This window comes from Simochromis diagramma, unplaced genomic scaffold, assembly GCF_900408965.1.
Source record: "Simochromis diagramma unplaced genomic scaffold, fSimDia1.1 OVJJ01000216.1, whole genome shotgun sequence".
NCBI lineage: Eukaryota > Metazoa > Chordata > Actinopteri > Cichliformes > Cichlidae > Simochromis > Simochromis diagramma.
The window spans coordinates 6,313,791-6,327,620 of record NW_024386883.1 but is presented as its reverse complement, the minus strand read 5'-3'; the positions used below and the strand labels follow the sequence as shown (position 1 = coordinate 6,327,620).

The following is a 13,830-nucleotide window of genomic DNA, read 5'->3' as shown; positions in this document are numbered from 1 at the left end:
ACGGACGAGATGCGAGCAACAGTCATTGACCATGTCATTGTCCATGGCATGACAATGGCTGAAGCAGGACTAAGAGTCCGTCCAAACCTGAGTAGGTTCACCGTGGCCACCATTATCAGGGCATTCAGACAACACAACAGGTATTGTACTCGATTGCTTTCTTTGTCACAACACAGTTTTACAAACCTGTGAAAGTAGTCTATTGGTTTCAAATCAGTTGTGACTGTATTGTAACACATGTCAATTGACAACACATGTTTCTTTCTTTAGAGTTGAAAGAATGCCACATAGAGGTGGGAGGGTTGCTATATTTACAGCAGCACAAGAAACCTCATTGTGGATATGGTTTGTGGGAACAACCTCATCAGACTCCCTGACATCAGAGACAAAGTCATTGCCGATAATGTCAACTTTGAGAGCATTGACGATGTCAGCTTGGCCACAATAGACCGAGTTCTCCGGTGCAAAAAGACGCGGATGAAACAGGTCTATAGGGTTCCCTTTAAGCGCAACACTGCGCGACACAAAGACCTATGTTACGAGTATGTGCAAGTAAGTATACATCCATGGTCACAGTGCAGTTAGTGGACATACTGTGTTGCTCAGTGGCCTACATTACTTCTGGACAATACTGTGCTACCTGATTGACTGTTGTTCTGAACACCTGTGCACTTTCACATTTTCACAGAGGATATTACAGTTGGATGCGATGACCAGACCTCATGAGTACCTCTTCCTGGATGAGGCTGGCTTCAACCTGCAGAAACGAAGGCAAAGAGGCCATAACATCATTGGCCAAAGAGCCATCACTGAGGTCCCTGGCCAACGGGGGGGTAATATTACCCTTTGTGCGGCCATGGGTTCAGAGGGGCTTGTCCACCGGTATGCTGTCCTTGGGTCTTACAACACCAAACGTCTCCTTACCTTCCTAGAGGAGCTAAAAGGCATCCTCCTGGACCGCCAACAACACCATCCTGGGCCCGCACATCACATTTATGTGATCATTTGGGACAATGTCCGCTTCCACAGAACAAACCAAATCAGAGAGTGGTTCACCACCAACAGTGACCACTTTTTAAACGTCTGTCTGCCACCCTACTCCCCTTTCCTGAACCCTATAGAGGAGTTCTTCTCATTGTGGAGATGGAAGGTTTATGACAGACAACCATACACAAGAGAGAACCTCCTAAGGACAATGGAGCTGGCCTGTGTTGACATCCCAGTGGAGGCCTTCCAAGGATGGATTCGCCATTCCAGGGCATTTTTCCCGCGGTGCCTGGCAAGAGACAATATAGCCTGCGATGTGGATGAGGTGATGTGGCCCGATGCAGCTCAGCGACATGATGCCGCACAGTGATTGTGGTGTGTGTGGTGTGAATAACGTAAATAAAAAAAACTTCACACCCTGATCATGTTTTCACGAGTGCTGTTGTGTGCAATAGATTCTGTTTTTGCATTGGGTTGTGTTACAGTAGTGTACGTACATGCAGGATTTTCTATAGATTTATACTCTTCATATGAAACTCACAAATCTAAATGCCTAATCCTCTGAAAAGATCTACGACGATCCGTTACTGTATGGTTTCTAAAAATATGCATTGGCAGTTATGAAACAAAGAATTTTCTCACAAATTGAGCATTGTGTTTTCAATTGTTTTGCTGTAGTGTGTAATGATGTGTATAGTGTTTACATTTTTGAAAGCTTCGAGCTGCTCTTTTGGTGTGAAAGTTTGAGTTTTGCAGTGGGAAGGTGTGGTTGTGTTTATGTAGCTTTAGAAAAGGGTGTTGTGTTTAGACATAGGGGGACATGGTGGAAACGTTTGTGAAATGTGTTTTAGCATTTGAGAAAAACTGTAACTTCTAGTGCATTGTTTAGGTCCCACTCGCAAATACACAGTTCAGATGGTCCAAACAGTCCTATATCAAAGAAAAAAAGAAACCAGAAACTGCACCATGTTTAGTCAAAGTGAGAACTGCACAAGAAATAACCTAATGATTTTTAACTCATTGTTAACTATAAAGCTTGACAACCCATTCACATGAAACATATACAAATACATCTTCATTTGGAGGCACATCATAGTATTCTACCTAAAATCACTGGCTTATTCCAAATGCCTTGTGTGGCCCGATGCTTGGTCTGACTGAGCAGAACAAAAGAACTTCCTGTTTGCCGTCCAAAGCAAATAAAGCAAATATAGTTCCCTTACAGATCTTTCATGGTATCACAGTCCTGGGTCCGTGACCCAGTGTTTATGTATTCAGACAGTTTGAATCTGGTTTAAGTAATATTCTTTGTTGTTTTCTGTTTTATGATATATTTGCACTTTCTGGTCTTTAGGTTGTTTCCATGACTCCCCTATGTTCCACGTTCCATGTTTGCCAGCCTTGTGTATTTAAGTCTCGTCTTCTCATTCAGTGTTCCCTTTCTGTGGCCCAGTCAGTTGTGTTCCCATGTCTGTTTCTCCCCCAGTCCCAGTGTCAAGCCTGCATGTCTTAATCTTTGTCTCCATGGTTATCGTACGTCCTGTTTTATTTTGACAGTCTCTCATCCACTGTTTAGTATGTTCAGTTTTGCTTCAACCCCGTCTTGTTATGTCTGATTAGTTCCAGCTGTGTTCCCTCCTGTTTCCCATCCTCTCATTACCCTGTGTTTATTTTAGCCCTTTGTCTTGCTCTGCTTGTTGTCCGTGTTGCTGTGTGTTTCCCTGTGCTCCTCATGTTCCTGGCTGCTCCTAGTTCTCTGTTCTCATTTCTTAATTCCATGTTTCTAGTTTAGGTTTTATTTTCTTGTTTGTAGCGTTCAAGTTTTTTGTACAGCAATAAAGCTGCCTCTTGTATTTTATCCCTTCGATTTTTGAGTCTTGCATTCGGCTCCTACTCCTGCCTGCCACACAGCTATCCATGACAGAACGACACGACCACAACATGAACTCAGCGGACTCAAATCACCCCGGGAGGGACAGAGATCTGGTCCACTTCTAGAGTCTTGTGAGGCACATTGCCCACACCTCGGGGCATTCATGGACTGTCAGTTGGCATCTTCTGGAAGAACCCTCATCTGCGGCAGGTTAAATTACTCTGGACCACCGAAGGTCTCCTTTCCTGCATCTACTGGGAGCTCAGCCGAGCCGTCTCAGACTTCTGTGTCAGCTGGGAGCTCAGCTGAGCTGACCCAGCCTATTGCAGACTCCACACTGTCGCCTGAGCCTGCAGGTTTCCATCTGCCTGAGCCTGAGGAACACCCATCATCTGTTCACAAATTTAAACTGTAGGGTCCCTGTTTGCCCGAATCTGGGAAGCATCTGGAACAGGCTGTGTGCCACGCGCAGCCCCCTGTGCCCCTGCACTGCCCCAGCCACCTCAGTCTCCACAACAATTGGTACTGTTTCCACCAAAGGTCTCTACACCATACTGTCCTGCTCCACCAGAGCCAGAGGTCTGCACTCTGCCCGGTGCTCACTGCATTACCAGGTCCTGAGTAGGGATGGGTATCGTTTAGGTTTTATCCGATACCGGTGCCAAACCGGTACTTTTGAAACGGTGCCGGTGCTTAAACGGTGCTCGAACCGGTGCTTAAAGAATGGAAAACACAAACTTTGTCCTAAAACCTCTTATGTTTAGCTGGGGGGGGGGGTTATAAAAAGATAACAAAGTTAGCCTTTTCTGCAGCTATAGGGCACATATGGTATCACTCTATCAAACAAGAAGACATCCGCATGTAACTATGACGATGTTTGCTAGTTCACCTTACGTGCATTAATTTAATAACATGGTTAGCCTACTCAACATAAATTACACACAAACAACATTAAGCTACTCACCCAGAGAAGACCGTCTGCTGCTGCCTTTATCATCCGTCATCATTTCTGCTACACTGGCAGGGCTCGGGCCAGGACTCTCTTCTTCGGGTTCTTGGGTGATGTTGCTAACTCCGGGTCCGATAACAGGCACCACTCCCGCAGTAGATGTGCCTGGTGCTCGGTCTTGCAGCAAGCTATGAAATGCAGTGCATTTCTCGGCTTTTAAAAAACGCTATGCGTCGCCTGTGTTTCATCAGATTCGAGGTGTTACCTCATTTGCACAGAATCACCTTAAAGCACTTGTTGCAGGCTGCTGAGTTTGCATCTTTTGCTGTGAAGTACAGCCAGACTTTTGACCACTTCACCTTGGGCATTTTTAATCTGTTTTGCTGCTCTAAAAGAACGTACATACCTGGGCTCGCCTACTATCCTTGGAAAGGTAAAATGATTGGCTAGAATCCAAACAATCCAAAGAATCGAAATGTGCGCTGCTTTTCGGTCTGGTTACTACAGTTTATGTCATAATGGTACCGGATACTGGTACCCATCCCTAGTCCTGACCCAGAGGTCTGGGCTCCACCCGAGTCGGTAGCCAATGCACTGCCAAGTCCTGCTTCGCCAAAACCCAGACCTGCTCAATCAAGGGTCTCCATCCTCATCGATGTCAGCCTCCAGCAAAGCCACCTAAGGGTCTCTGTCAATGGCCATCTGCCAGGCCACAACAGTGCAGGCCATCTTCCAAGCCACCTTATAGTTTCCGTCTCTGTCTTGTCCATTGTCAGCCTCCGATCCCGTCAGGTGAGGATCTTCGCCATCATTGTCAGCCTCCAGATCTGCTCCGTCTTCATCACTGGCCTCTCAGTCGGCCTCCCGGTGAGCCTCCTGATGTGCTCCATCTTTGTCACTGGCCTCCCGTTCAACCCCCTGAACTGTTTCATCTCTGCAGCTGGCCACACGGCCATGAATTGGTAGTGAATGTGTGGTGTGCTTTGGGTTCTGCGTACTAGTCATGACCAAAAGATTTTAGTCAGATTTCCTTCTGATTCTGCTTTAGTGCCACATATAGGACTCAATGATTGTGGCCAAGTTGCTCTTTTAGTGGCAAGCAAATTCAGAGTCCTCGTTAATTGCAGTAGATAGTCAGACCCAATTTAGTCAGCAGGTCACAGCCCAGTAGGTTGAGTGGGCAATCTGGTGCATACAGAAACTGATGTTCAAATTTTGATCTCCACAAGTCACATCAAATGGTTTTGTGAAATACTGATGTTGTGGTTCCCCTGAGTATCCAACTTTCAGTGAAGCTGTTGTGGGTCAGTCGTTACATTGAGTTGATGGAGAAATGGCTGTCCCTGTGTCAGCTATCAACACAAGTGTCTCATTATCTATTGTGTAGTTCACCACTGGCTGGGGGTGGGTGGTGTAATTTGGCCTGCACTGAATTGGTTCTTGCACTCTCACAAGAACCGATAATACTGTTAACACAACTTCAACTCTTCATAGCTCTGCACAGCTAGCATGCTAACGCTAAGCTAGCCAAGAACCCGGAGTGACGTTAAAGCGAAGTAAATGCTTACCCCAGCCCAACACAGTGCTAAAGTGGGCCGTCATTTGGGATAAAGTCAGCTGCTGATGAACTTCAACAGGTAAGAAAATGATGAGAAGTCAGGCTGCAGTCCATTTCTACCTGTTCATGTTTCTACAGTAGAATCATTGTGGTGATCGCTTTAAAGTCTGTTTGTGCTGGTTTACAACTTTGATTTTGGTACTGTTGACTTTGTGTTCATAACTAAACACTGTAACGATTGTTAAAGGTTATTGTACTGTGACAGGTTAACTATCTCTGTGGACTGTTGTTTCTTTAAGAGACATGTTTGGTTGTGCTGCAGAAAAAGTGAGTGACTGTGTGCAAGAAGGGGACGGGGTTCTTGCTGTTGTTATTGTTTGGAGCTGGAGAGTGAGGACGCTCCTTGGGGTTAATGGCTTGTTTTCCTTTACCTATACAATAAATCGTGTTGAGATCAAAACCTCTGGTGCTTGAGAGCATATGTGAATGGTAAATGGTAAATGGCCTGTATTTGTATAGCGCTTTACTAGTCCCTAAGGACCCCAAAGCGCTTTACACATCCAGTCATCCACCCATCCACACACACATTCAGACACTAGTGATGGCAAGCTACTGTACATTGTAGCCTCAGCCACCCTGGGGCGCACTGACAGTGGCGAGGCTGCCGGACACTGGCGCCACCGGGCCCTCTGACCACCACCAGTAGGCAACGGGTCAAGGGTCTTGCCCAAGGACACAACGACCGAGACTGTTGGAGCCGGTGCTCGAACCGGCAACCTTCCGATTACAAGACAAACTGCCAACTCTTGAGCCACAATCGCCCCTAATGTTAGAATACTAAGAGAAAGATCACGTCTGTCCTAATTAGGATAGATATTTTTTGCTGGTGTGTGGGGCTGTAGCCTGTAGGTTTATATTGTTAAATAGTAATTACGAGACAGTGTGTTTCAGATCATTTAACAGAGTAACATGAGAGCAATGTAACAAGAAATATAATGAATCTCTTTCTTCTGGGTGTAATTAAGTAGCGTACTTCATTGCTTTTAAGAAAAGTGTTCTGTGTAGTATTTGCAATAATTACTTTTTTGAGTAATGACCCTTAGTAACACTGATCACAACAAAGAGGGGAAAGACCTCCAACATGCCCAAACATTTGGCTACGCAGCACATAATTAACTTGCATGTACTTGAATGTAATGTCTTTGATATGCTGCTTAGAGATGGTTGTGACTCTCAAACTGGAGCCAATACGAATCGATAAGGAATCAAATCGATAAGTCATATCAATAATGGAATCGGAATTGCTAAACTCTTATCAATTCCCATCCCTAACCAGCAAAATCAGTAGTAACAAGCAGTCTAACTACTTTCTTCTGGGAGTAGTTAAGTAACATACTGCATAACTTAAGAAAAATGCTCAGTGTAATATGTGTAATACATTACTTCCTTAACAACCTCCACACCGATCACTACAAAGCGGGGAAATACCTCCAACACAGACAAACATTTGACCACACAACATCCAGTTATCTATAACGGTGTGTTCACACCGAATGCGATAGACGCGACCAAAACGCGCCAGACGCCCTTAGCTTGACGTGTGCACATTCGCACCTCGCCGCACGTCCAACGCGAATTATTCGCGTGAAGCGGAAATGTGGGAGGAAGGAGTGCCAGACGGTATGTTTGCAAGATGGCAGCTGTCGATCTAGCGTTTGAAGAGAGAGTCTCCCTTCTCTATTTACTGTGGAGAGCCGAGCAGCGGTGTAAAGGACGTCCTCGCCGTACCTGGGTCCATCAGGTCCTCCAGAAGCGTGAGCAGTTTGGTGAGTTTCACCACTTGCTCCAGGAGCTGCGTGTGAATGACTTTCAGCGGTACCACTGTCTTTCCCTCGCCCAGTTTGAGGAGCTGCTGTCCCGCGTTAGCCCAAGCATCGCCCGCCTAGACACCAACTACAGGCGCTCAATCCCACCTGCAGAGCGCCTGTCCATCTGCCTGTGGTTAGTAAAAGTGTTTAATACGGTAGTCCTTTATTAATACCTGTGCTAATATATGCTAAACTATCCGTTTATACACTGAAAACATGGCTGTGTTATGCTATCAGTAAATAATAATAATAATAATGGATTGCATTTATATAGCGCTTTTCGGGACCCTCAAAGTGCTTTACAATTCCACTATTCATTCACTCTCACATTCATACACTGGTGGAGGCAAGCTACAGTTGTAGCCACAGCTGCCCTGGGGAAGACTGACAGAAGCGAGGCTGCCATATCGCACCATCGGCCCCTCTGGCCAACACCAGTAGGCGGTAGGTGAAGTGTCTTGCCCAAGGACACAACGACCGAGACTGTTTATTGATAGCATACTGTGGTATGGAGACGACTGTTTATAATATTTGTAGTGATACTCAAAAGGTCTCACCAAGTCCTGATTTAATTCAATTTATGCTATGTTATCAGTGTTTGCAATGATAGAATGGCTCTGGTGTCATATCAATGTATTTTCTCAGTGTTTGCTGATATCAAACTGTGGTATGAGGACCACTGTTGGTAATCTTTGAAGTGATATTCAGAAGGTCTATCTTATAAAGAGACACACACAACAGCTCTGAGCCACCCACAAACCTCTAAAGAGCGTTCCTTCCTTTTTAAAAGTTTTCTTAATAAATGGAGCTTGCCTCCAAAATAAACTAACCTCTCTTTATTCTCTTAAATAATTGGTCTTCACTATGTTCCTATATAGTAGTATATTTTTTCATTAGTATAATATGAAATAAATTCTACATGTGTCAAGTTGTGTGCCAATATTTGCTGTGTAGTAGAACCGAGACATTAGTCATTAGAAAAATTTATTTGAAATAATATTAAAATTCTCAAACAGAAAAAGATTAAACATAAATATATAAAATATAACTATTTACAGAGAGACAGGAATAAAAAGGACCTAGATTAAAGTGGAAGAGCCTCAGGGAGAAGGATGAGAAAAATAAGAACATTGTTTCTGCCCTGGAGAGCCTGCTGCCTCATCAGAAAACTACTGATTGCTAGGGTCCAATGTTTCCAAATTTAACACAGCTGTGCTGTTTTCAAAAACTAATTTATAAATTTGAAATTTCACTAATACTCTCGTCTGAGGCGGCATTGCTCTCCAGAGCAGGAACAAGGCTGAGGAGGAAATACTCTGTTGGAGACTGGCGTGGCCTCTTCAGGGACTCCAGGATTGCCAGCTCCACCGCCGATGGACCGTCCTGGGATCCGTCCCTTGTCCACCTCGGAGCTGTCCTCCTCTGTGGGCCTGTAAAACAAAGCACAAAACAACACAAAGAAATGAGAAGGGTGCTACTAGATTTTCATTTTCAAAATTGAAAAAAAACAGGATATAATCAGATTGGTTGTAGATATTTAGTAAAGGTAATCAAAAGGGAATCCAACTGAGTAAAAAGCTATCGGTGCTGTACATCTGTTGCTACTTAGTCACTGCTCGGTGACATTCGTCTATCCTGGCCTGAAAGGAGACGCTACCGGTAGACTGCAGCGACAACTGCCAGCATCTGAGCCAGCCAGACTCTGTCTGTCTCTCTCATCATGGTCACCTAAATGCACAGTAATGGCAGGTTTTGTAATAAGGCAGATCGCGCTAACATAATATGCACTGTTAGTTGATTATTTACCTGCCGCATCAACGGGAGAGGACGTGCAAACGTTACCGCTGCTGCTGGGTTGAGATGCACGAGTCCGGAGCGGAATTAAAAACACGACATTCATTTAAGGTCATCGTGTGTTTTGTGAGCAAATGCTTTTGCATATTCATAGTGTTTCCTCCCTTAAATGAAATATCTACTTTGCAAGTATTGCAAGTTGCCCTGTTGTCATCCGTTCTGGTAAAGTATAACCAAACTTTTGAGCGTTTGAGCCGCCATGTTTCCTGCCAGGTAAATGACGCTCCGCAACGTGGTGATGTCATTCGGGGAAACTGGAATCAATAAGGGAATCGTTTGCAAAAATGGCAAACAATTCCAAGGAATTGAAACAGTGGGAACTGGTTCTCAACAAGAACCGGTTTTCGATACCCATCCCTACTGCAGGATGCAATACGCATTGTTGAAAGTTGTACAGTACAATAACAAAATCTGCGAAAAAGCGAGGCAGTGAAGGATGAACAGTGGGACCACTGTATACTGTTTATTAATAAACAATAAAATATATTTCTATATGACAACATGCATAAATTAACTGCCTACATTAATTCATTGTAAACATACCTTCTGACTGGGTCTCCCCTGCTTCCTCTTCGGGCTGTCCCTGATCCTCGGGGGGGAAGTTCTCCGCGGTCCCCACCATATTGCTGCTAGTCTCCCGCGGGGTGAGGAAGGAGTCCAGAAACTCCATGACCGCGAAAAACTTCCATCTCCTCCCTAATCCTGCTGCAGACCCACTCCTCTTCTTTCTCCTGCGGGTTTCCTCTAAATAAACACATTATCTTGTTACCGGAAAGGTATTTGTACATCAGTGGGAAAATAGCAGGACAGTAGGTGGGCTTGCTAGCTTTTGTGCGGCTTCCCTGGGTCAGTCAAAAATTTCAAAAGAGAAATGAATGAACTTACCAGGTTGCCCGATCTCTTCACATATCTTCCACCAAGCTCAGTCCTTTTTATTCCTGTCTCGGTACAGAAAGCAGCTGGTGTCGTACAGCTCCGGGTGGTTTGCTATAGCGTTGATTAGCCTTTCCTTCATATTGAATGAAGAATGAAGGGCTTTGGCTGGACCTGCCCCTCTGAACTAGGTCAGAGCATCACGTCACCAGGCTCCTGATCGGTTGTTGCGGCGCAACTTGACGCTGGAGTTCAGATTTTTCCAACTCGAGCGGTTGACGCGATACGCGCGAATGCACAAAATGCACCACACAAACTGACGTGCATATTTTTATTCGCGCGTCACTCGCGCTACTTGTACGCGCAACTGATGCGTTTTCGTGACGCAAATCTGCTTCTGAATTTTCGCGGGACCCCCAGTCGCGCGGCATCGCACTTCTCCATTGACTTTACATGTAAACCTGACACTCTGGTCGCATCTACCGCGTTCGGTGTGAACACACCGTAAGAAATCAAATTGATAATTGACTTTGAAAATGGGATTCAAATCAGTAAATTTGTAGCAATTCCCATCCCTAGACATATTGGAAACTAATTTGATCTCTTAAATCTGTTTTCACATAGAATGTCAAATGAGAATGTAAAGAAATGATTAAAATTAATAATTATGCTTTGTAATGTTCATTGACCAGCATCAAATACACTATTACATTACAGTCTTTCACAAAAACACACACAATAACCGTATACGTGATGTTTTAAGAGCAAAAACTTATAGCATAAATTGTGGCATTGTACCACTGAATATAATGACATAAACACTGGAAATTAGATTTAAAATATTTTCTACTTGTAAATGTATTACTCCAGCACAATTGTGTTCACAATAAAATGTTCACACATTGTTTTTAGGATTTTTATACATTACATTTTAAATAGTCTCACTTTTCACCACCAATTATAAAATGTTATATTGTTATTATGAGACATGAAACATTGTTTTGTTTGCCATATTTTGGATTATTTTACATGAAATTTTCTATGTTTTCAGCTTTTTAAAACCCCCAACAAAGGATGATTGGGTACTGCTAAGGTTCAAATCTGAATGCTTTTTATTTGTTTGCAGAAATTTAAAATTGCATTTTAACTTTTAATAACTTCTTTAACGATTCTTTGATTTCCTGTGTCTGAAGACCATAGATTATTGGATTTAAAGTCAAAGGCATGACAGTGGCCAAAGATAGACTTACAGTCCTTGCATTTGGAAGTATTGTACTCCCAAAGGTAAAGATAAATAGTGCAGGGAGGAAATAAATTGCCACTAATGAAAGGTGACTTGTGCAGGTTTTTAAAGCCTTTAGTCTTTCCCTACATGTAACAGTTATTGACAAAGAATAACCAATACAGCAGTAACTTCCCACGATAAATGCCAGTGGAACCCAAAGAACAAGAACTGATGCCAAATGAGCAATTACACGATTTGGAGTAAGATCATTGCAGCCAAGCCGATACACAGGTCCATGATCACAGAAATAGCTCTGAATAACCACAGAGTCACAGAAAGAAAGTCTTGTGAGAAGACCAACTGCAGTGAGTATGATAGTAATTGCAAGAAGCCAGAAAAAAGCGATCAAAGATAAAATGAGCTTGTGGCTGATTCTCATTTGGTAGTGCAGCGGGTACATGATAGCCATGACTCTGTCAAAGGACAACACAACCAGATTAAAAGCCTGTGCTGCAAAAAAGGTCAAGCAGAAAAACATGAATGCCAAGCAGTCATTGTAGGAGATATGGTGATGGTTAAACAGAAAAATGTCAACAAGCTTTGGCATCAAAGCAGAGCTACTTAACAGGTCTGTAAATGCAAAGTTCACAACTCCAATATGTTTTGGACCTCTCAATGTATGATCCAAAATTATGACAATCATCAGTAGTGTGTTTCCCACCACTGAAAAAACGTAAATAAAGCACAGAAAGACAAAGTAATACCTAATATTAGCTATGCCATTAAATGCACTTATTATGAAATATGCAGGTTTCACAAATGTGATGTTTTTCCCAACAGCTGAATTTAAAAATTCCATTTGAATAATTTTTTTGTTAAGGTTGAAGGTTAAAGTTAATGTCTTTTATTTTATGTTTCAGCAAACCTTGTTTAGTTAAAACTGGCTCCAAATGGAAGCAGAGCACGTTTGTGTTCTGTCCCTTATAGTCACTTGGCATTCCCCTATGACATCAAACCATATGGTTACAGCTTTGTGCAGACAATTTAACTAATAGGAATATTACATAATGGTTAATATTTTCTGACTGCCATCTTACTATCCCGATTTTTTTTCCGAATGCTGGTCAACCTCAGACTGACAATACAACTCAAAATCATGTTGTTTTGGATTAATTAAAAAGCTGGAAAGGGTACTTTGTGAAAATGTGTGCCCTTTTTCTACTCCTGACATTAATCTAAGATTATCAAATACCGGCTTTGCTGTCCTGCCAAGCTTGCTGTTGGGCACTGTTATTTTGTGTCAATAAGCTCGTAAGTAGCAAATTTAGTTAATAGAAGTCAGTCAATAATGGTAAACGCTAACATGTGTTAAAAGACTCATCAAAGGTAATGTATTTTTTCATGAAACAGAAGAGGATGGATGGCTGGAATGGAATGGAGAGATAGATAGATGTTGTGCACTGCCTTGGAAGTTTGGAGTGGAGCAGATGTTGTGATGGGCCAACTCACAGTTTTTTTTCCTCCAGAAGTCAACCACCATCTCTTTTGTCTTGCAGAAATTCAGAAATAAGTGTTTCTTTCGGACCATTCTACAAACTTCCTCACCAGATCCCTGTACTCAAACTCCTTCCCACCCCTAATGCGCCCAACCACTATTGTCATCAGAAGACTTCTGCAGGTGGCATATTCCACTGTTGTACTGGAAGTCTCACTTAGTGTCACGGCTGAGGAGGCGAGCCGTGTGGTGTGGAGGAAGGAGGACCCAAGATGCAAGCAGTGGATGAAAATGCTAGTGAAGTTTATTTACAAGGTGGTGTAGTGGCAAACGAGCAGTGGGGCATGACAAAATAACTGAAGACACCTAAAGTGGGAGAACTAAAATAACAGAAATGGGAGCATACGACAAAGGGATGAGAGGCAGAGAGAGGCAGACGAAGAGTGGGACACCGAGGGACACCGAGGAACACAATGTGAGTGAAGTTGGCCCCCCCACCTTCTTCAAATCCAACAAAAGTGGTATCAAATGTTTGTGCTACGTTTGTGCTGGTTTGTGCTGCAAAATTTTTCGTTTGTGCTACTATCATTTTAAAGATATTAATAAAAATGTCTAGAGGTCATCAGAGGTCAACCAGCCCCCCCACATTAATTAAATCAAACAAAATGGGTGTCAATCAACTGTGCTACGTTTGTGCTGGTTTGTGCTGCTAAAGTTGTCGTTTGTGCTGCTTCTGTTTTAAAGATATTAATGAAAATGTAAAGGTCAAAAGGTCAACCAGCCCCCCCACATTACCCAAATCAAACAAAATTGATGTCAAACGTTTGTGCTACGTTTGTGCTGCAAAAATTTTCATTTGTGCTGCTATCATTTTAAGGATATTAATAAAAATTTCTAGAGGTCATCACAGGTCAACCAGCCCCCCCATATTAATGGAATCAAACAAAATTGATGTCAAACTTTTGTGCTGGTTTGTGCTGCAAAAATGTTTGTTTGTGCTGCTAACATTTTAAAATTTTTAATAAAATAACGTCTTCACCTGCTTGCTGCTACTACTGCACATTCACCCAGTGTATATACTATATGTCTGTATATATATATATAATGTTCTTCCTCTACACCCCCCAATTTTTTGCACATGTCGAGGA

At 43.0% G+C, this 13,830-nt stretch overlaps 2 protein-coding genes across 2 annotated transcripts; one reads left to right on the top strand and one right to left on the bottom strand.

Annotated features, from left to right (window-relative positions):
- The first annotated feature begins 319 nt into the window (after positions 1-319).
- Positions 320-3,490, top strand: LOC120733619. The gene is made up of 2 exons (XM_040031915.1): positions 320-552; positions 689-3,490. The coding sequence occupies exons 1-2, from the start codon at positions 343-345 to the stop codon at positions 1,355-1,357; spliced, it is 879 nt and encodes a 292-aa protein (XP_039887849.1). The 5' UTR covers positions 320-342; the 3' UTR covers positions 1,358-3,490.
- Positions 3,491-10,975: 7,485 nt separating this feature from the next.
- On the bottom strand, positions 10,976-12,247 carry LOC120734115 (olfactory receptor 1-like). The gene has a single exon (XM_040032683.1). The coding sequence runs from the start codon at positions 12,044-12,046 to the stop codon at positions 11,093-11,095; it is 954 nt and encodes a 317-aa protein (XP_039888617.1). The 5' UTR covers positions 12,047-12,247; the 3' UTR covers positions 10,976-11,092.
- Between the last annotated feature and the right edge of the window lie 1,583 nt (positions 12,248-13,830).